Source organism: Corvus moneduloides, chromosome 13 (assembly GCF_009650955.1).
Source record: "Corvus moneduloides isolate bCorMon1 chromosome 13, bCorMon1.pri, whole genome shotgun sequence".
Lineage (NCBI taxonomy): Eukaryota > Metazoa > Chordata > Aves > Passeriformes > Corvidae > Corvus > Corvus moneduloides.
In genome coordinates, this window is record NC_045488.1 from 1,057,638 (window position 1) to 1,080,497 (window position 22,860).

The window sequence follows — 22,860 nt, forward strand, 5'->3', positions numbered from 1 at the left end:
CAGCTTCCGTGGAGGTTTTGTGGTCAGCCTGAAGGTGGCTGGTGGAAGAGCTCAGTTTAGCCACTGAAAAAAGCACCTTCTTAATTTAGGTGCATTGTTTCATTTCCTCTCTTCTGAGGGGCTGGGGAAAGTGCTGAGCCAGCTTGTTCTGAGTGACATCAGTGCCCAAACTGTCACCAGATACAGTGAGAATGAGTCTGACATTGCATCTTCCACTTGTGTTCTTGCACCGAGAAATGCTGTGGGTTTTGGACTCGTGTGTTGGGGAACGTGGGCTTGCCACCTGTGAAAATCACCTCTTTGTTCCTGAGGTAATGGTGAAAACATGAACCAGGATGGGCCTCAACTTCCCATCAGATAAATGACACTTAGAGGAACAGGACACTGAAGTACCCATTGTATTTTTTACTCAGTAAAGGCTGTCCAGGGAGGCTTTGGAAAACCCAGCGTTTTGAGATTTCCCTGTTAGTATGTCAAGCTGTTTGTGTCAGAAACACCTCCATTCCATAAACGTGTGGAGAGAAGGGAGCTGTAGCTGGGGCCGGCACTATCAGACAGCTCTGTCCTGTTAAACAAAAACGCTATATAAACAGGAAGGGTGGAAAAGGATATTGCTAGAGAAAGAGCAGCCTCTCCCTCTTGCACTCCTGCTGTGAGGAATGCAATAGGAAATTCCTGCTCCAGGATTAACAATCATAAGGAAAAATAGTGTGTAAAGCTCTCGTGAAAAGTAAAGATCTCGTTCCAGCTACTGCTCTAGCACATAAACAGACTGTATTTCCCTGCTTCAAAATAAAACAAAAGCCAAATACGGGGATATAGAACTAAAGTTTGCCATCGGAGGGACTCCAAGGGATCAGGCCAATTCCTGATAGCGATCTGAGAAATTGCAACAGGATTGATTCCAACCACCTATTTTTAGATTTTCTGTTGGGGATGTAAAATGGAGACAGCTGTATCTCAAGATAGATGGAGTGAAGCCAAGCAGTCCTGTGCTGAGGCGTTGGGCACCTTGAGCCGGCCGTGGGACGCGAGGTGAGCGGTGCCCCGGTGCCGGCGGCAGTGCCTCTCCCGGCGCGGGCACAGCCGGGCTGTGCTGTGACACTGCGGGCACAGCCCGGCTGTGCTGTGACACTGCGGGCACACCAGGGCTGTGCTGTGACACTGCGGGCACAGCCCGGCTGTGCTGTGACACTGCGGGGCACACCAGGGCTGTGCTGTGACACTGCGGGCACACCCGCGCTGTGCTGTGACACTGCGGGCACAGCCCGGCTGTGCTGTGACACTGCGGGCACAGCCGGGCTGTGCTGTGACACTGCGGGCACACCAGGGCTGTGCTGTGACACTGCGGGCACAGCCGCGCTGTGCTGTCACACTGCGGGCACACCAGGGCTGTGCTGTGACACTGCGGGGCACAGCCGGGCTGTGCTGTGACACTGCGGGCACACCAGGGCTGTGCTGTGACACTGCGGGCACAGCCGGGCTGTGCTGTGACACTGCGGGCACACCAGGGCTGTGCTGTGACACTGCGGGGCACAGCCGGGCTGTGCTGTGACACTGCGGGCACACCAGGGCTGTGCTGTGACACTGCGGGCACAGCCCGGCTGTGCTGTGACACTGCGGGCACACCAGGGCTGTGCTGTGACACTGCGGGCACAGCCCGGCTGTGCTGTGACACTGCGGGCACAGCCGCGCTGTGCTGTGACACTGCGGGGCACACCAGGGCTGTGCTGTGACACTGCGGGCACACCAGGGCTGTGCTGTGACACTGCGGGCACAGCAGCGCTGTGCTGTGACACTGCGGGGCACACCAGGGCTGTGCTGTGACACTGCGGGCACACCAGGGCTGTGCTGTGACACTGCGGGGCACAGCCGGGCTGTGCTGTGACACTGCGGGCACACCAGGGCTGTGCTGTGACACTGCGGGGCACAGCCGGGCTGTGCTGTGACACTGCGGGCACACCCGCGCTGTGCTGTGACACTGCGGGCACAGCCGGGCTGTGCTGTGACACTGCGGGCACACCAGGGCTGTGCTGTGACACTGCGGGGCACAGCCGGGCTGTGCTGTGACACTGCGGGCACACCAGGGCTGTGCTGTGACACTGCGGGCACACCCGCGCTGTGCTGTGACACTGCGGGGCACACCAGGGCTGTGCTGTGACACTGCGGGGCACAGCCGGGCTGTGCTGTGACACTGCGGGCACACCAGGGCTGTGCTGTGACACTGCGGGGCACAGCCGCGCTGTGCTGTGACACTGCGGGCACAGCCGGGCTGTGCTGTGACACTGCGGGCACACCAGGGCTGTGCTGTGACACTGCGGGCACAGCCCGGCTGTGCTATGACACTGCGGGCACACCAGGGCTGTGCTGTGACACTGCGGGCACACCAGGGCTGTGCTGTGACACTGCGGGCACAGCCCGGCTGTGCTGTGACACTGCGGGGCACACCAGGGCTGTGCTGTGACACTGCGGGCACACCAGGGCTGTGCTGTGACACTGCGGGGCACAGCCGGGCTGTGCTGTGACACTGCGGGCACACCAGGGCTGTGCTGTGACACTGCGGGGCACAGCCGGGCTGTGCTGTGACACTGCGGGCACACCAGGGCTGTGCTGTGACACTGCGGGCACACCAGGGCTGTGCTGTGACACTGCGGGGCACAGCCGGGCTGTGCTGTGACACTGCGGGCACACCAGGGCTGTGCTGTGACACTGCGGGCACAGCCGCGCTGTGCTGTGACACTGCGGGGCACAGCCGGGCTGTGCTGTGACACTGCGGGCACACCAGGGCTGTGCTGTGACACTGCGGGGCACAGCCGGGCTGTGCTGTGACACTGCGGGCACACCAGGGCTGTGCTGTGACACTGCGGGGCACAGCCGGGCTGTGCTGTGACACTGCGGGCACACCAGGGCTGTGCTGTGACACTGCGGGCACAGCCGGGCTGTGCTGTGACACTGCGGGCACAGCCGGGCTGTGCTGTGACACTGCGGGCACACCAGCGCTGTGCTGTGACACTGCGGGCACAGCCGGGCTGTGCTGTGACACTGCGGGCACACCAGGGCTGTGCTGTGACACTGCGGGCACACCAGCGCTGTGCTGTGACACTGCGGGCACACCAGGGCTGTGCTGTGACACTGCGGGGCACAGCCGGGCTGTGCTGTGACACTGCGGGCACACCAGGGCTGTGCTGTGACACTGCGGGGCACAGCCGCGCTTTGCCCCGCACCACCACCAGCTCCTCACCTGCAAACGGGACCGGGCAGGACGCACAAGGGGCGTACCCTGTGCCGAGCGTGCCGTGGGTCTGAGGCGGTGTTTATGGGAGCCTCGATGGGTTGTGAAGCAGCTGGTGGTGCTCGGAGCTGCCGGGGTACAGCGCGGGTGCAGGGAGGGGTCCCGCTCCGTGTGCTGCGCAATGACACCGCTCGGCCCGCCTTGTTCTCAGCCGCTTTGCTTGACACCAGCAGTGTGGAGGGCCCGACCTTTGCACCACGAAGGTCCTAATCCTAAATTTTGCCTATGTGCTCATCAAAAACTAAACGCCACTGCATTTGCTGGGTAAATACACAATGCACTCACCCCATGACCCTGGAAAACCTGCATCTCCTTTGAGGCAAACAATACAGGTTCGGGCGGGCCACTAATGTGGAACAGAAACAAAACCCAAAAGGAATTAAATTAAAACAAGTATTCGAGAGCCAGCACCCGATAACTGAACGTCTCCCTCGGCTGCCCAGGAGGCCCACAGCAACCCACCGCGGCCGCCCGTCCGGGGATGCGGGCGGACCCTTCCCGATGGGAACGTGCCCGGCTGGGCCCCGCCTCGGAGGAGGGGAGCGCCCGGGGCGGGCCGGGCTGGGCCGGGCCGGGCTGGGCGGAGGGCCCGCCCCGCCTCTTAGTCGGCGGCAGCTGCTGCTGTGGGGCCGCCGCCGTGGGCAGCCGCCATGGCGCGCTCGCTGAAGGAGGAGACGGCGCTGCTGCTGGAGGATTACTTCCAGCACCGCAGCGGCGGCGCCGCGCTGCCCCCCAGCCCCACGGCGGCCGTGCTGCGGCGGGCGGCGGCCGAGCTGGAGCGGCAGGAGCGGCCCTTCTTCCGCTCCTGCGCGCCGCTGGCCCGGGCCGAGCCGCGGGAGGCGGCCGCGCTGCTGGGGCGGGTGGCGGCGCAGCTGGAGGCCGACGGCGGCCTCAACTGGGGCCGGCTGCTGGCGCTCGTGGTGTTCGCCGGCACGCTGGCGGCCGCGCTGGCCGAGCGGGGCTGCGGCGACGGGCCGCGCTGCCTGGCCGCCCACCTGGCCGCCTACCTGGCCGAGGAGCGCGGCGAGTGGCTGGAGGCGCACGGCGGATGGGTGAGCGGGGACGGAGCGGCCTGGGGCGGGTGCCGGGACCCTCGCGCCGTGCCCGGTTAGCGGGGCAGGGCAGCCCCCGGCTCTGTGCAGCGGCTCGTCCCAGGCGGAGACGTGCCCGTGTCGCTGCCGGCGATGGGCGATGGGCGTGCGCGGCCCCCGCGCCGAGTGTCCCCGGGCGCTGCTGACCATCGCGACACGCGGCGCGACCCGGGGGCTGCTGACCATCGCGACCCGCGGCGCGACCCGGGGGCTGCTGACCATCGCGACCCGCGGCGTGTCCCCGGGCGCTGCTGACCATCGCGACACGGGTGGGTGCGCGCTGGCCATTGGGGTGCCTGCAGGCGCCCAGAGCCCTCCGCGTGGCCGCGCACGGCCCCGTTGGGATGCAGCCTCCTGAAACCGCAGGAGCGATGCTGCTGGATGAGGGAGCGAGTTTTGCCTTCCCCTCGGGTCCGCAGCCTGCGCATTTCGGCGAGCAGGCTGGCACAGGTGGTCTCTCAGGTGTGAGCACACACCTGTCCCTGTTCTTAAGTCCACCTGTGTATTAAGGCACCCACCCGCCAGACCTGCGGCTCTTGTTGCTGCCTGTCCCGAAGCCAGTCAGGTCAAGCCTGGGCAAGGTGTGGGCATTTTGCCCCTCGAGATGCACACTTGAAGGAATGGCTTTTAAGGCGTGAGTGCAGCTCAGCATGTGTTTCTGAACAAAATGTCAGCTATCCCACAGAACTGCTCGTTTCCTATTTCCAGTCCTAGTGGAATACTTGATGTCAGTACAAATAAGTACTAAAAATAGAAAGGAGGGGAAGTAGCCACTGGTTTCGTTGACTTTTCCAGAGACCAAAATGAACTTGGTTTTCCAGTGGTCACTGGTCCTTCTGACCGGTCAGAACTGTGGTGGTTGGCTGCAGCATACACTGTCACTTGGCAAAATCGGATTGCCTGTTCGCACAAATTAAAGTGTAAAGAACAAAGTTCCGGAAGAAATTAGGAGTATAACTTGTTTACATAGACATCTGCGGAGCAGAGTTCAAACGCGACCATCTGGAGTTGTATTGCTGCCACTTCTGATTATCACAGTGATCTGGGAGAGCAGCTGCCAGCTTTGCTCTGTCATAGGTCAGCTCTGAGCAGTGTCCACCCGGCCCTTCCAAGAGAGTGTGTAATCAGTCTCACATCCACTGAGATGGGACTGGCTTTGGGCTCCTGTCTTAAAAGTGGAAATTTCCATATCCTGTGTCTTAGATGCTTTCTGAAACTTGAATGAGGAGGAACAGTGCTGGCAACTTCCATCAGAAACTTGCCTAAAAGGGCAAAAATATGTAAAGCCACACCGAGCATCTCGATAGGAGGTCTCCAACCGTCTGCTGAGCAAAGTGTACAAACACTTGTAGCTATTCCTTTCAGTTGCCTTGTGCAAAGGCTCTCGCAAAATGTTTTTGCCTGTGCCCAAGGCTTAGACTTTCTGATTGAAGTAGAGACTTCTGAAGCTGACAAAGGCTGAGCTGGGAGGATGAAACTGTGCTCAAAGGCTTGTTAAAGAAATCTGGTTAATTGCAAGCTAAGCGACTGACATGTCCTCTCTCTTGCTGTTGCAGGACGGCTTCTGTCGCTTCTTCGGCAGACACGGCTCCGAGGCGGCTGAGCAGAGCAGCACCATCGGCAACGCCATCGTGGCAGCAGCAGCGGGCATTGGCATGGCAGGATTGGCTTTTCTCTTGGTGCGGTAGGCCCACGAACGGATCTTGCCATGGGAAAGTACTCTCAAAACTGACAATTTACCAGATTTCACTTTATTTTCTATAGAACAGACCCTCTAAGAAGAAGTCTATATTTTTAAACTGGCTCAGAAAACTGCCTCACCAAATCCATGGCTATAAACTGCTTCACTCGCTACCCAGTAACAGCACAGACAAATGTGTACTAGAGCACTACTTGTGCGTGTTCAAAACCTGTTGTCTCCAAACATCCTCTGGACTTTCTGTTTCGAAGGTGTAACCTAAACTTTAGCATGGTTCATGTACTGTAACTTCTGAGTGCTTGATGTTATGCTAGGAAAACATTATGGTGGGCTTGCTACTAAACCCTCTGTTCAAGACGTCTTGTTTACGTGGAGGCAAGTCTTGGAACCCGCGTTCATTAATGCTGTAAAGTGGGCGAACAGTGGCTGTGATCTAACGTGGTTTATGGCTTCAAACGTGGTGTACAGCACTTGTACTCGAAAGGCAACTCATTTGTTGATTTAGAGCAATTGGTGCCTGTGACGCAAGAGGCATTAGGGCTTAATGTAACATAAGGCTGATTTCATGACACTACAGGAAGGTGAGTATTGATACAGGACAGTAATGGCTGCAGTACTGGTTCCTACTGAAAGGAGAAGAATTTAAATATTAAACCTTAATTGGTATATTGAAATCCAGTGGAGGCTGGAATTTCTCTGGATTTCCCTTACAAAGTGAGAATTTCCATATATCTTAATATATTTTTGAAGTATTTATCACTGTATAATACTTGTAGCCATGACATCTTTATTTTTGTTTAAAACTTAATGCTGGTTCTTGTCACTCTAGTGCGTATCAAGCGTTGTCTTGTTTGAGTAATATTTCACTCTGTTTTCAAAATGCTGTGTATTTCTTTCAGTGGTTGTACAAATTGCCTTATGTTTCTGGTAGCTTTTTAATAATGTTCCTGGGTTACTCACAATGTGTACAATTTTACTATGGTGACTTCAAAAGTGAATAAATGTTAAGTATTTTTATTTTAAAAAACCTTTCTGATTATTAGCTCGGATGGGTGCTGGTGCTCAGACAGTGAGTGTTTTGATGGTTACCTGGATGCATCAGTTTGTATTCACTGTATTGCTGGTGCTGTGACCCGAGACGAGGACTTGTGCAGCACCAGAGCAGTTTGATACCAGCCTTCAATGCAGTCCTGCAGTCCAAACTAGAGCTAAGGGGAAAATCCCATCCAAAAGGTCCATCTTCACCGCCGTGACTGGAAACAACCTGGTGGTTTTGTAGGCCAAAGCTATCCAGAGTTTACTAACACAGCTGGGTGCAGTCGGGCTCCTCCGAGAGCTGCTCCTGCTTGTAGAGGGTGACCGAGCTCTTGTTCCTTCTCTGCCAAGACTTGCTGCTGCCTCTCTTTCACACATGCATGCTTTTTTACTGAAACTGGAGTTTCTGATATGTGTTATGATGACAACTGTGCAATGGGTTGGTGGAGTTCAGCCTTCTTGGATTAGTCATACTGAGCAACTGTAATCTTTGAGGGTGTTGGGCTTTACTCTTTTAAAAGGTGGTCTCATGCCCCTGGCTCCAAGCTGGGGGCCCTGGTGCCTGTTAAATGCTGCAAGTCCATTGTTCAGCCTCCCTCCCTGGCTGCCTATGGGCTCTGCCCTTTGAGAGGGTCCCCCTTGGTGGGGAGAGCACCCAGTGGGCAGCTGACTTCCTCTTGGGAGAGCTCAGCCTGGCAGCCAGGTCAGCATCACCGTGGCTGGCAGTGGCCACCCTGCCTGTCCTTGCACTGGGCGCTGGGGCAGGGGTGTGGCGGCCACGGCCCCGCGCTGGACAGAGCAGCGTTGTGCTGGCTGGCCACAGATGTGGGGAGAAGGACAAAAAGGGACATTCAGGGACGGTAAGTCCCGCAGAGGCAGGAAGGAGCTGGTGGTGCTCCCCCTCATGCTGCTGGCTCTGAATAAACGTCTGCTTGTTCTCCAACTTCCAGTTCTCTAAACTCCAGCTTGCCTCCTCTCAGCAAAAGGATTAAGGGTCCATGGTGTGCTCAGTTCCTCTCTCAAGTTCCTGCAGGGATGACGCCTGCGTGTGGCAGCTGAATGCTCTGGGCATCTGCCTCCGGTCATCCAGGAGGCTCCAGTGCCCGAAGCTTTGTCTACAGTGGGAGCGAGCTGGTTAGTCCTGGGAAGTGAAAGTAGTTTCTAAAACGTGGGATGCTTAGGGGGATATATGGTGAAAAGCATGGGAAACGACAGGGCAAGAAATAGTCTAAACAGAGGTCAAATGTCTCTCCCGTGCCAAACAGAACAAAGATAAAATATCTGTATCTTGATTTTCAGTGTAATCTGATCTGGCAGGCCCCACAAAAACAATAGCAGAGAGGATATTATGCTGGCTTTTACAGTGTGCTCTGGAAAAGTGAAAAGAACCCCCAACAAACCCAGCCTGGAAATGTCCTTTAACAAAGTCACATCAGCTTTTCGTGTAAGCCTGACCCTTTCCAAAGTGCAGCTTGAAGAGCATCTGCCACTCTTTTTGGCCTGGGAGAAGCTGGGAGTGGGCTTTCTAAGAGCCAGGAAAGCTGCGAGGCTGAGTCAGGAGGCTGCAGTGCAGCTCTGCAGTGAGGGGCAATACTGCCTGGAGCCAGGCTGCTCTGCTCTCTGCTGGGAGCCTGTGCTTGGTCCCCTGAGAGCAGGGAGCACAGCCCAGGCTGCTGGACCCTGGCACGAGGGGTCGCTGCCCATCCTAGCCAGAGCTGTGCTCCCCAGGCTCTCTGCTGATGTGGGAACGTAGGATTGAAGAGCAGGACTTAAATCATTGAAGCCCCATTGATTTCAGGGCAGTTCAGACTAACTCACATTTGCATTTGTGATTTTTTAAAAAATGTTTATTTCAGTTTCAGCCTGCCAGTTTATCTCAATGAAGTAACGTATTTTTCAATTGAAAACTGCTGCTCATCCGCTTTTCTGCCTCAGAAAAGGGAAGCAAGATGCTGCTGTTCCTTCCTTAAAATGCAGAAGGGGAGTAGGTGGTGTTTCAGGACCAGGCTGTGTCTAATCCTCAGAGCAGCTTTTGGCTCTCCAGCATTGTTGTCCTCCCCGGGCTTGTGGTGGATGCAGCAGGCTCATCCCGTCTGAAGATGAGCACGTGGCGATTGCTGCAGGTCCTGCTGGGGCCCCAGCGTGCCTCTGCCTGCAGAGTGCTGGGTTGCTTCAAGGCACTGAGTGCTGGCAGGGTCTTGCATTTGAGGGAAAAGGAGAGGAGGGAAGGTGCTGGCTGGGCTCTTCCGTCGCCTGGCTGCTCATACCAGTTTGGAGTCTGCCCTGCTGTGCTGTGTATGCAGACCTTTGCAGGGCTGAGGGGTGGGGAAGGCGGTTCCCAGTGCATCGAGGTGCTCACACTGGTCTCACTGGAGCTGCCAGTGTCATCTGCTGGCGCTGCACCTGCTCCCTACCCAGTTCCCTTCGGAAGGGGCATCCATTGTAACCACGGGCCAAGGTTGCAGTGCTGTTGCAGCAGCCCAGCTGCTCATTAAAGGAAAAAACAATTTACTCACCAGGCTTCTTAAGAGTGCTGAACTGGCCAGTGGGTTTCTTTTTGACTTGGAAAAAATGAGGCACTGTTAGAGCTCAGAAAACGTGAGCTGCAGGATGGTGTTATATGGCAGTTGGTGAGCTGCTTTGTTTTGGAATGCAAAAAATCTGGGCTGGCATGTCTTGCTGGAGGAATTGGTGCTGGTGCTGTGTCCTTTCCTGCCCATGCACACTGACCTGCAGGGTGGTACCCAAGCCTGGGTAGGACAGGAGAGCCCTGTTACAAATGACTTAGCAATTGGACAGCACAATAACCCCCAGAGAATCACTGGAAAGAAAAAAGGTCAAGTGCATAGCATTTATTCACATAATTTCACTTCTTGTGCTCATTCTGTTGAGATAATGAAAACAAACTTCTGGGTTTCACTTCTGTTTCTCCGGCTGCTTTCCGTACCAGACTTGAGCAGGGTTGTCCTTGCCAGGACAAAATGCTATGTGGGGAGAGCAGGCACAGCTGGGAAATTACTTGCTTTCAGGTTTAAAAAGTGTCAGTGTAATTACTTCTTAAATGCTGCCATTATTAGGAATGCTTTTAAATGTTGTCTTCAAACTGTTAGCAATTATCCTGTCACTAACTGAAATTTTTAAATGAGAACAGAGTTAAAAATAAAAACATAAAATCCTGATTTACTTGAAGCCAACTGTGGGAAGTCTAAAAATCAACTCTGTGCTGAACTAACGAGATCATTTTGTTGGATTTTTTTCTCTGCCTGGGCTTGGTCTATTTGTTTAATTCAAATGAGAGGTGGAAGAGAGGACCTGGCTTTCCTTGTCAGAGGAGTCTCTTTCCAAGCAGGCTGTGTGTTTCTGCCCAGCCTGTGGTAAGTTTCTGACACTGGAACTGATACTTGCCCATTGGCAATCTCATGGTTTCTGGATGTTCACCCAAGCTGATGTATGTTGCACATTTCTTTCAGTTAAGAATTAAACCTGTTAAAATGAGTGCTTTAATTCGGTTGGGGCCACGCTGGCCATGGGCATGAGTGAATCTGTGGTGGCCTGTAGTAAGAGACTGCAGTGCAGGGCATTGGAAAAGCCTGTGTGCAGAGAGCCACTGTAGGCAATGCAGGAAGTTTGTGCCTTCTGGATTTAATCCCTTTAATGATTCTGACCTGTGATTACAGTTCACTTGAGGGAGTTCTTGTGTTTGACCCAACCTGCTCTTTTGTTTGTCTCTGAACAGCTCAGCACATGGTGAGTAACAGCAGGAACCCCACACCCTGCTTACAGCACCTGGGACCGTCTTTTTCTTGTTACCAAATGTGGCTTATACCCTGAAGAGGGTTCAGTCTGTGCTGCATTGCACCTCTGGGGGACTGGATGTGGCAGCTGGAGCCCTGCTCTGGGCAGCCTGCTCTGCAGCCTGACACCAAAGCCAGGAGTTCTTGCTGGCACTTTTAATTTGCAATGCATAATAGTAAAAGGGGAAAACCACTTGGCTTCATCAAAGCCTGGGGAGAGAGCACTGTTTGTAGTGTGCTAGCTAATGGCTGATTGGCTTCTTCCTTGTAGCTATTATTGTCGTTAGGAGAATCCCAGGCTGTTGTAATTAATTTTGAAATGTTAATTATGGAGCTTTATGATGAGCTCATTGGGAACTCCTAAAATACAGGCAGAGCCATGTGGCTCTGGTGAGGAGTGGGTGCAGGACAGACAGTGTTAACTCCTCTCTCTCTCTCTCTCTCTGGACCTGCCAGCAAAAGCTCTCTCATCACCCAAGCTCTGGGCACATGGGCTGGACCCTCCCGCTCCTCTGGCTGGACATGGCTGCTTTGTGCCCCTGCCAGCCTGGGGCTTCCCCCCTCTCCTCAGCCAGAGGATGTGTTCCCAGAGGTTCCAGCAGCCTGCCTGCTGGAGGCACGGCCCTGCTGGGATGCACCCAGTGCTCTCCTGGCCTGGCAGCACGGGCACGGCTGCCCCTTGGTGCCACGCACAGGCCCATGAAGGAGAGGCCATACAGGTGCTGCACTGGGTGGGTGGTGGTTGGATGACTGTCTAATGATTATGATGCATGAGTAAGAGCAAATTCCACCAGTCGTGTGTAAAAGAACCTTGTAAAACGGTGATGAGTGGCAGCTGGGAGCTGATGGTGCTTGACAGGCAAGGCAAACGCTTGTTTCCTGGTACCCAGCAGGGATTTAAATGTGGAACCTAATTACACTGGGAGCCTGCAAGTGATGAGGTTCCCTTCCTACCCAAGCTGGGTTGGTGGTGTTTCCAGGCAGGTGCCGGTGCTGCCGAGGAGGGGCTGGATGTGTGCCCAGGCTGTGCTGGGTCCCCACACAGCCCCATGCCGAGTGGCACCTCTGGGCTGGGACGGGCCGTGACAGTGTCCCCTGTGTGGGGCTGTGGCATAGCCCCTGCCTGCTGTGGAAGCCTTGACCTGCAGCCAGCCAGTCAGTAAGTGATTTCCATCCCAAAACTCCACAGAAACCCCTGAGCATTCTGGCTCTGAGTAGTCTGTAGAATGTGCAAGGCTTGAATATTTCCCCCCTTTTTTTCTTTTTTTTTTTTCCCCCAAACACCTACGTGCCCTGAAGGACATAGACCTGCAGTGCCTGACTGGCAGTGCCTACCTGAGCACCCCTTCTGCCAGGGCTGCTGCTCAGCACAGGTCACTCACAGCTGTGGCATGAAGAACCTGCCATCCTTAAGTGTTCTCACTGCCAGTCCTGTAGGCAGCTCTCTGCCATAGCAGCATCACCCTTCTCCTCATCTAGAAAAAAGAAAAAAAATTAATTCCTCATAAACTCTCTTGAAAAAGGCACAAAGCAGCACAAATCTTGCCTGTGTCTGTTTGAAAAGAAAAAAGAAAAGAAAAAAAAGAAAAGAAAAGAAAAAGAAAAGAAAAGAGAGAAAAGAGAAAAGAAAAGGAAAGAAAGAGAAAAGAGAAAAGAAAAGGAAAAGAAAAGAAAAGAAAAGTCCTCTTGAGGTCTTGTGTATTGTCCTTGGTGATGTTCAGAGAAGAACACCTGCCACTCTGAAACCCTTCCAGGTTTCCTGGTCGCTTTTTCCAAGTGAGGGCCTGCTCCATGGGAGGAAAAGGTTAAGCGTGGGAGTGAGCAGGGCAAAAGATTATGTGAAAGAGAAATCCCAGCACTGTTTGTTCTGCCATCTGCTCCGTGCTCGGTGCAGGCTGTGGGTGGTTCCCAGAGTGCCCCTGCTCCCCTTCCCGCACGGCTGGCAAAGGGCTTTGAACTGCCCGAGCTGGCACCACCGAGCTGGGCGAGAGCCACATCCCTGTCCTCGCGGGGAGCTGCCCTTTGGCAGGGTGAGGCCGGGTGCTGGGGCCTGGCCAGCAGCTGTGGGCAGCACTGGTGGCCATGCTGGAGCTGCCACTGGGAGCCCGCTCCAGCAGCAATCCAGAAAAGCCTGGAGTTCCGTGCCCTTGGCACAAACTCAGCGAGTGCCAGGGGTGTCAGGGTTGGCACATCTGTGCCAGCCCTGCAGGGAGCACCGGGGCAGGACAGCCACCGCTTCCCTGGCACTGCTCACGGTTCCATCACTGCACAATTGCACCAGTGGTGCAGGATGCTCCCCGGTGAGCAGGGCCACTCATGCCCACATGAGGTGCTGCCGCCATCCCCAGGAAGCAGCAGCGGGCAGGCTGAGCCCTGCTGGGCTCTGTGCCACATGCCGTCCTGCCAGCTGTGGGATGTGCTGAAGTGTGTGAGGATGGAGGTGGTGTTTGTTCCTGCTTCAGCAACAGCTGGTGAAAGAAAGGTGAAATCATCTTGCCTCCTACCCCTAGAGCCCCTTTCTGCTCTGCCTCCTCCCCCCAGTCCCCTCTTCCTGCTCTCCCCCAGTCCCCAGCCTGGCTGTGCCTGGGGCTGGGGGTTGTGCATTCCCTGTTCCGCATCCCCCTCTGCCCCCCGCCCACCCTCCCCACACTGTGCTCACTTGGGAATGTGACCTTGCTCTCTAGATTATTTACAGACAAAATATTGCTGCAAGCCTGGGGAAGGGTTTTCTGTGTTGTTTTTTCTTTTTTTTTTAAAGGGACTGGATTCCACAAAAACTGAATTATTCCAAGGGCGTGGGGGGCCTGGTGGGAATGCTTTGCTCTGTTTGGGAACAGGCTGCCTGCAGCCATCTTCCCTGGCCAGCACAGGGATGCTAGAGGCTCTTAGTTTCCCCAGCTATACGGAACAATCTGTCTCTGGTTTTCTTGGAAAAACCCACCCCTTGCTCGGGGAAGGCTGCCAGGACAGGACACGAGCACTGACAGGGCTGTGGCACACGTGTAACCAGGACCTGGGCTGCTTCCCAAGGTGTGTGTGAGCAGGCGCGGAGAGCTGGCTGCGGGTTACTGCACATTCAGGAGTGCTTTAGGTGGCTCCCCTCCCCACACCCCTGGAGCTCTCCACTCTCACTCAGGAGCTCCTGGGTCTCCTGCTGCGCTTGCAACACAGGCTTGGTTTGCTAAGGACCTCAGACAGCGCTGTCACATCCGATCGGAAGCCGTGGTGGGCTGATTTCTCCTTTTTTTTTGCTTTTACTGGCAGGACCAGCAGCTGCCCTTTTCCCACTGCTGACAGTTCTTCTGTCTAGCTGAACTTCTGAAAGCCTCGTGGTGGTGGTTTCCCACTGAGCAGAGCCCTCGCGCCTTTGGCCTCGCACGGCTGCGGCTGCGTCCCCTTCGCGTGGCTGCCGGAGGCCAGGGCTGTGCACTGCACGCAGGAAGGAGTTGTTAGGTTCCAGCAGCGCTGGGTGTTCGGGATGGGGCTGAAGTGGGGTCCCTGGCTGGCACTGCTGGCACTGCTTTCCTTACAGGGCCAACATAAGCCTTCAGATGCCCGCAGCCTAGGAGTTGTCCTGAGCAAGGCTGTGTGCTCAGCTTTTATTTGGGACTAAGCACTGTCAGCTGAGCTAAACTTGGTCACAGACATGAGTGCCTGTTTTGCTGTGGGAAGAGTTCTTATGCCAGATCCCTTGGTCTGGCTCGGCATGCAGCGTGGCTTGATCTCTCTGGAGAATGAGCTGGGGCTGCTGAAGGTCTGCCAGAAGAACACTCTCCTCCCCGCTGAAACCGGGGCTGCTGCCGGGAACTTGCTCAGCAAGCATGGCCACAGGGGTCGACCGTGAAGCAGGCACTTGCAAAGCCATTCCCTGCCTGCTGCGAGGTTGGTGCCAGTCCTCTGGAGTGACTCCGGCTTTCTCAGCTTGTGGAGGTGATGGTCTCATCCAGGCCCTTACAGAAGGGTGCAGGAAGGATGCTGAGCAGTGAGAGGATGCTGAGGGGATCGAGATGGTGCCCCTGTCAGGCAGGACCTTGATCATCCAAGCATGTTCAGCTTGTGGTGGTTTGGAAGCCCAGTTTGCAGCAGACTCGTCTGGCTGGTGGAGTGATGGTTTAGGGACTACTGAGCTCTGGAGCACTCTGGGCAAGTCAAAAATATCATATTGCTTATAAACAAGGGCAAAAATCAATGGATTTTGTTCAACAGAATTCTGAAGCTTCCCTTGTTGAGAAGCCAGAGGGAAGGCTGGGACAGGAAGACAAGTGGTTTATTATTTTAGTCAAATCCTTGACTTGGCTGCAGTCAGCACATTCAGCAGTGGGGCAGAAACTCACCAGGTGAGATGCAAAAGTACCTGCTGAGATGAAGTGCAGAGGCAGCAGATAAAGGGCATCACAGGGCTGTGCCTGCAGGGACTGCTCCTTATCAGCACACCTGCTGACTGCATTGCCAAAGCAGCCCCTTGCCACCTGTGCCTTTGGGTAGCTGGGGGCTTTTCTGATAGAGCTCTAGTTTTCAGGGGTGTTGCTGCTATCCCTTTTTACCACCTGGGGAAGCAGGAGGGAAGGGAGCACTAGGTCTCTGCTCATGCTGCCGTAAGAGCGGGACCCAGTGCGCCTTGCTCCGGGTCTGCTCCACGTGCATCCACGTACGGATAAAGCTGCTCCTCACTAACGGGGCCTCTGGCACTTCCAGCCCAGAATTAATGGCTCAACTAGCCTGAAGAACCAAGGGGGACCAGCCCCATGCCATGCAGGGGTGCAGAGCAGCCCAGTGGGTTCCACCTGAGGAAGGGGTCCAGTGAGGCTGCTGCTGAGTAGATTTCCATAGTGTGAGGCTAGCAGTGTCCCAGTTCCTTCAGGGTAAACCTGGGGCTTTCATGGGTGCTCATGCCCCCTTAAATAGGAAATTTGGGATCCTGAGCTAATCTTCTCCACCTGGGTGTCCCAAACAGTTAATGATCCCAGCAGCAGTGGGTGGGTGGTGAGGAGATTGATTGCCTTATGCAAGGTACATAAGGGACCTTCTGCAGAAACACTGCACTTGTTCAACCAGGTAAATAGCTGGTTTAAAATCCCCTCTCGCAGCAGCTGACCCTACACGTGTTTATCCAAGTGACTGGAGCTGTGCCAGTCTCTCTGGTAAGTGACCTTTCCCGAATTTTTCTTTTCAAGTTGACATTTAAGAAGGGGGGGGGAAAGTCACAGCAACAAATGGTGTTTTAACAGTGATAAAGCTTTACCCGTCAACAAAGCCAGGAAAGCCGCGCTGGAGCCTGCGCTGGCGGCTCTGCCATCCCTGCCAGCGCCCGTACCGACAGCGCTGGCTCGCGTTTCCTGACCTGCTTGGGTCTGCAGGAACCAGCATCTGCAGTATCGTGGGCTGCTCCTGCTGCCTGGGCTGGGCTGGATGGTTCTGCGGCTCCTGGGAAAGGCTCCTGGGTACAATTAAGTCTAAGGCAGCTGCTGGCAGCTGGAGGCACTCAAAGTATTAGTTCATTACTGCAATTCGAATGAGGAAGAGTCTTAAATCTCTGAGAAGAATCTGGGGTTGGCAGGCGGTTAAGTGTTCAGCTTATTGGGAAAATGCCTTGGATAATTTTGGTAAGCGTTCAGGAAAGTCAAATTTACCCCTAGGTTTCATGTTCCTTGGTTCTCTTGGCACATGAGGGGCAGGAGATTCCTGGAAGCAGTGGCAGCAGGATTCCCCCGGACCTGGGTGCGTTCCCGGCATTTCTTGCAGACGTCCTGATGGGAGTGGCTGCAAAAAGGCAGGAGGCAAGGAAGGGACAGGGCAGGGGCAGCCCTGCAGTCGGACAGGGACATGCTGGGGGCCAGGGTGACGCTGGGCAGCCCCGTGCTGGAGCCCTGTGGGCTGACAGCAACCTCTGCTTTCAGAAAGCCACTGTTTTGTGACAAGTCTCAGCTGAGAAACACCTAAGTGCCTCTGTCGAGAGAGGCCTGATGGATACACGTGGCTTTGTGGCTGTGCCGCTTCTTGGATTTAATCTATCTCTGCAAGAGGAAAAAACTGTAACAAAAAAGCCCAGCTAAGCACAACAGCAAAGATGCTTTTAGTGAGCTGATAGCCAAGCCTTGCCTTTGCTGACCATGTCCCTGTGCAGACCCCGCTCCGCAGACAGGGGCAGGCAGGGCACCACAGCCCCCAGGCTGCTGGCAGCAGGGCCCGCAGCTTGCAGAGTCCTCTGTTAGGAGTGTCCATCTGCCACAGCTCTCCCCACGCCGTGCTGTCCCCGGGAGGGCTCTAGCCCTGGACATTAACATGAGGCAGATGAGCTTCTTTGCCGGGCTGTCGCTGAGTGATGCTCGTGGGAGGCTCTGTGGCTGCTTGGCAGTGATGGCAACTTTGGGACCTCATGCACTAAGTTATCTTTAATCTGCCGTGGCAAGGGTGCCTCATTTTGCTTCTGCTCACAGCCAGCCCTGGTGCTGGCTCGCTGCAGGGTCGGTACGTGAGCCCTGGAGCAGGACAGCCTGTATCCGGAGCCTTCCTTCCTCTGTGATAACGTCAGTGCTGGAAGCAGGCAGCTATTTTGGTCCCAGGAATGCCAGTGGATGATTTCACTTTTGTTTCATACCCGATAACCTTTCCCATCACAATGAGAGAACGACGTCCGTGCTCCCTGTGCTTCCGTGTGCGAGCAGAAAGCCATTCAAGCGCCTCTGCAGGGGAAAAGAAAGAGCCAGGTTAAAAATAGCTTCTGATTGTCCATGGAGCCTGGGCAAGGGAAGGGCAAAAGCCTTTCCTTGTTCCACTGCCCGGTCCCATGCACTGGGACCAGCTTTTCTGGCTGAGCCGGGGCATGAGGACAGCGAGCGTGGGAATATCTGGTGTGCTGGCTCCTCGTGCGGCCTCGTGGCGATGGGAAGGTCTGTGAGACGCTTTCTTCTCCACGCCGAGTCGTCCCGATGTGGGGCTCCAGGACAGCTACAGCCACCCCCTTTGATCATCACCTGCCTGTCTCTACCCTTCCCTCCCTTCTCCTAGTCCTTTCCCTGCTGGGTTTTGTGGCTGGATGCTCGGTCAGGAGCTCGGCGAGACAAACCCACCGTGGGCCCCCAGCGAGATAAGTCTGGTCAAACCCAAATTGCTAAAGCTCAGCTCCAATTCTTATTTCCTGTGGGGAAGGAATTGGCGAAAGTAACTTGTTTTTTTTTAAGCTTTCAGCCTTTGAGTTCCCACGAACTGCTGACCCATCATGTGATGGGGCCGCTGCCACGAGGTGCGGGAGCAGCATCCCTGTGCTCGTGCGGGGAAGGGCCCCGCTCCCCGGTGCTCCTGTGTGTGCTGCGGCACAGGCAGCACCCGGCCCCACCTCTGCGGGCGGGCAAGAGGGAGGGCAGCGAGCTCATGCACCCCCAGACCCCGTCCATCCCTTACGGAGAGATGCTTCCCTGCTCCCAGAGAGCGACTGCTTCCCGGTGCCCGCCCAGCCTTCAGAGCACATCGTAGGCCGTTTTGCAGGCTATCAGAGCTGGGCTCCTGTTTGGCCAGTCCCTTTGCCCAGTGGGAGGTTTTTGCTAAGTCCCCCAACACATGACTTACAGGGTGGCTCCAAACTGCTCTTGCTCTTCTGAGCTGGAGCCTGTTTACAAAACAGTGGCTGAAGGCTGCTGTTTATCCTTACATACACATTGCATTCAGAGTTGCTAAATAGGCAAGCCAAAATGAAAGTCATCTGGGTTTTCTTTAATTAGAATAAATTCCTGATGAATCATGAGGTTCTGTACCTCAAGGATGCACCAGGAATTGACTTTGGCTGCAGACAGCAAGGTACAGCAGTCAGCAGAGCCGGCTCGCTGCCTTGACATCTGCTGGAAAGACTTGTTTTTCCCTCCCGAGTCACATGCTAGCTTGTGATCTGATCATGAGATACAAAGGATAACCTTCCAATATTTACTCTTCTCATCTGCAATTTCAAAAGGCAGAGGAAAAGAGCAAAAAGCAGCATGAGGGAGGAAAACACAAGCCCCCTTTCCTCATTTGGTTAGTGTTGCTGTAGGTGCTGTGCTTGTTGCTGGGACAGGGCAGGAGCCTGGCTGCAGCACCACGGGCTGTGCTTGTGCCTGTCGTGGCCACACTGGAGCGTGTCAGTGTGGGCAGAGCAATCCTTGCTCGCCTGTTCAGCCACGAGGGCATCCTCCCCTCCAGTGCCACCACACCTGTGTGCCAGCAGAGGTGGGCAGGGGCTGCCTGTCCCAGGGTGAGCTGCACTGGCACAGGCAGGGGAAGCCTGTCCTCCCCCATGGCTGCCCAGCGCTGGCCCTGTGCCATCCTTCAGCATTCAACTCGCACGTTTTATTATAAATGTCAAAGTGACATTTTTTATAACAATATCCTAATGTAGTCAGCCAGGCAGGTGGAGTTGCTTGTACGTGCTCTAGTCCAAAGGTTCACAGCAAGCCCAGCTGCAAGATTAAACCAGAATCACCCTTGAATAAAATCCCCTAGATAATCTTTGGGGAATTTTTGCTAGTGCAGCTTGGGTATGTTTACTTCTGTGAGCTGATGCCTATCAAGCACCAAAACCCCCCAGAAACCCATCATGGTGCCACAGGGGCTGTTGGGACATGAGTGCTCAGCCTGCTGAAGGCTTTGAGGGAGCTCTTGCTGCAGGGAGAGCAGCACAAAGCAGTGGGGCAGGGCTGCTTGCTTGCTGAGCCGGAGAGCTGTGTGCCATTGAGCCCCAAATCTGCCACAGGCTGCATATGTGCAGCAAACCTGAACTGCGTGTATAGTGGGATTGCCCTGGGAATGGCAGCTGGGGCCAGCAGTCTGTGTCTGTCTTCCCCACCCTGTGGAAGGCGAGATGCTCCAGGCAAAGCCAAAGGGGTTGTGCCTGTGGGTGGCACACGATGTGCCAGCCTGACACAGAGCGGGGACCACCACCACCGCTGCCCTGGAAAGCAGTCACTGCTTGGATGTCACTGGGAGAAGCAGCCAGTACAGGCTGAGTGATGAGAGCAGCAGCCTGAGCGTGACAGGGCTGAGTTCCAGCAAAAACACCCACTGCTGTCCGGTGGGGAGCGAGGGAGCTGAAGGGGCACAGCGAGGAGGTACCTCACCTAGCAGGGAGGGCACGAAGGCAGCGTGCCTGCTGGGTGCCTTTGGTGTGGTGAAGGGTGGTTTGACTGCGCCAGGTAGGTAGATTCCAGTGTTGTAGGGAGCATGGCTGAATGGGAGATGAAAGCCAGCCTGCAAGGCCCAGCTGGCCCCTGTGCCTCTGCCAGGACCACGGCACTCATGAGAGAGGCTTTGGATAGCTGGGACCTGGTATAGTCCCTGCATGTGAAGCTGGGGAAATGCGAACAGGAGGTGATTTTAAATTAAAATCCAAACAATCTGTGATTAAGGGCTGTCTCCAGTAGGCATGGTTATTTCTGATTTCAGCCTTTGGGAAGTCTTGAAACTGTTTAGGTCCATGTTGTGTGTCTCCTGCTATTACAAGAGCTTCACATTGCAGTGTCCTAACCCACCCTCCCACGTCCACACTTAGCTCAAAGACCCATTTTTTTTCTGAGAAGTAAACCACTTTCTTTCCTTGGGCAAATATTTTTGTGGCGTGTGCTGCAGTGTTAGCCAGAGATAATTAGGAGGGCTGTGACGGGCTGATGAGGGGTTTGGTGTGGGCTCATCAGTGGGCCATGTGGGACAGCGGCATATCTGCCTCTGGCACTTGGCATTTGGAAGGTGTTTGGGTTTTGTGGACCTGGCTGACCTGTCACTGTGCCCCCGAGGCATCTCTGAGCACTGTGGTTTCCTGGTTCACTGGCCTTTTGCCTGCCTCTATGAAAATTAGAGCAGGCCTGACCCAGAAAGCTGGATGCAGAAGTGATCGATAGTGATGGTAATTGCCAGCAGCACTGCGTGGCTCTTGGAGTCTTAGTCCCAAAAGGAATAAATGCATTCAGAAAACAGGTAGGTGGTCTGGCTCCTGTGGCTGCCTTATCAGCTGGAGGGGGCTTCAGCCTGTGGTCCAAGGGTTGCAGCAGGCTGAGTTTACCGTGCCCCATTCCTGGTGAATGACTTTGGTCCTTCTGGTCCCCCTTCCCAGTGGTAGTGGTTCTCCAGCAGGTTTTGCTGTGTGAGGTGTTTTTTCAGCAGCAGCAGAGTGCCAAAGGCTCAGGTGAAGGGTGGCAGCAGGGCAGGGGCCATTGGAGGGGGACACAGCAGCTCTGGGTGTGATCCCACCAGAGTGAGTGCCTGGGGAAGGAGATGCATCTGCTCATCCCTGAGTGTGGTGTGGACACTTGCTCCTGGACAACAAAGCAGTTCCTGTTCTTAAGGAAATAAATCCTAAAGAATGTCCTTTCAGAGCAGTCCCCTCCTGCCTGCTGTGTCCCTAGAGGACAACAAGGGCTTTGTAGCTGCTCGGGGCTCTCGGGAACCAAAACAACCGTGGTGTGAGCTCAGCAGCGGTAAATCAGCGGGCTCCACCGGCCCCAGGGCTGCGTAAATTTAGTGCCCATTGCTTTGATCTCAAATGCTTTTATTTCATACCCTCTACAGAGATAGACACAAGGTCACACTAATGGCTGATACATGAAAAACTTATGTGGCCTTATTGATTTTGGAGTGATTAATGAGTGAAAGGGAAGGAGAGTGATTCATGCACATGAACGGTGCCTGGGAATGAGCAACACTGACCAGGGTGGCCTTTTAATTCCATAATCGAGCCTGTGTCCAGCTGCATGGGGGTGCCAGCATCACTCTCACAGACCTCTTTGCACTGGGCAAGCGCCTGTTTGTACACAGTGAGCTCTCGTGCCTGCGCCTCAGTTCTGTTTGCCTGGCTTTTCACTGTCCTTTTGAAAGGGGATCAAAAATAGCCAAACCTAAACTCTCACTGTAGCCTTGTTGACAAAGCCTCTTGAAGCTTTCCTGCTGCTGTCCCAGGTGGCCTGAGAGGAGAAGGAGAGGCCCAGGAGAGGTAAAGCACAGTGCCTTGCCCAGCCTCACGTCAGGCAGCCCAGTACCCACAGGAGGCATCCCCCAGCTTTGGCCCTCTGGTTACCAGCGTGTGAGCTCACTGAAGGAGCTGCAAAGCTGGCTGCTGTGATTAGCCTTGCAAACAATGGTTTTCGAGTTGCTTTTCCAGTCCCTCAAGCATGTGCAACTTCCTGGAGGCTGCTGAGCTGTGGCAGGGTGGACACCCTCCTTCCACAGGGTCCATCCCAGTGCACCCTGTGGATGGAGTCCACAACCCCCAGGTTGCTCTGTGACACACATTCAGCTGGAAACTGATGCAAGGGGAAGTCATCCTAATTTTGGAGGGGGACATCAGGCCCAGTTTGAAGGATCTGGGCAGTGGTTATGCAACTTTCCTATTTGGTATTTGAAGAAACTTCCCCCTCCATGTTGTCCCAGCTTCATGACCATGACTTAAGCCATCGTATTACTACCAGAGTTCGTTCTGCTGGGCTCACTGCTTTCACATGGGCTGTCTTGCTGAGTGGGTCAGAGACCTGCTGCACCTCTTAGGGCCTGAGGACCAGCCACAGTTACGGGTTCATTTGTTGCCGGCACTGCTGCTTATTTGTTTCTCTCTTGCCGTTTCCTGATGTCTGCTTCTGTGTACACTGAACTATGCCCGTGTCCTGCAGCTCCTCAGCCTGACCTCCAGAGCTCTCTCCCAGCCCCCCGTGCTGTGGCAGAGTGAGGCCCCAGCGTGCTGGGGCACGGTGCCCCAAGGGAATGGCACGGGAAAGTGCTCCCAGTGGCACAGGGGGTGACAGTGCCCACCCTGCGAGCGGCTGTGGTGCAGCGCCCGCGCTCCTGCCTGTGCTTTGCCAACCATCAGCACAGATGCAGACCAACCCCACACACCCAGCACTAGGTCTGGGTGTCCCCATTCCTGTTCAGGAGTGGCCACGGGCCGTTGGCTTCTCCAAGGGAAACTTAGGGAACACGGGGTGTTGGACCCAGTGC

At 55.1% G+C, this 22,860-nt stretch overlaps 1 protein-coding gene across 1 annotated transcript; it reads left to right on the plus strand.

Annotated features, from left to right (window-relative positions):
- Positions 1 to 3,868: 3,868 nt before the first annotated feature.
- On the plus strand, positions 3,869 to 7,109 carry BCL2L10 (BCL2 like 10). The gene is made up of 2 exons (XM_032123115.1): positions 3,869 to 4,344; positions 5,940 to 7,109. The coding sequence occupies exons 1-2, from the start codon at positions 3,943 to 3,945 to the stop codon at positions 6,069 to 6,071; spliced, it is 534 nt and encodes a 177-aa protein (XP_031979006.1). The 5' UTR covers positions 3,869 to 3,942; the 3' UTR covers positions 6,072 to 7,109.
- Positions 7,110 to 22,860: the final 15,751 nt, after the last annotated feature.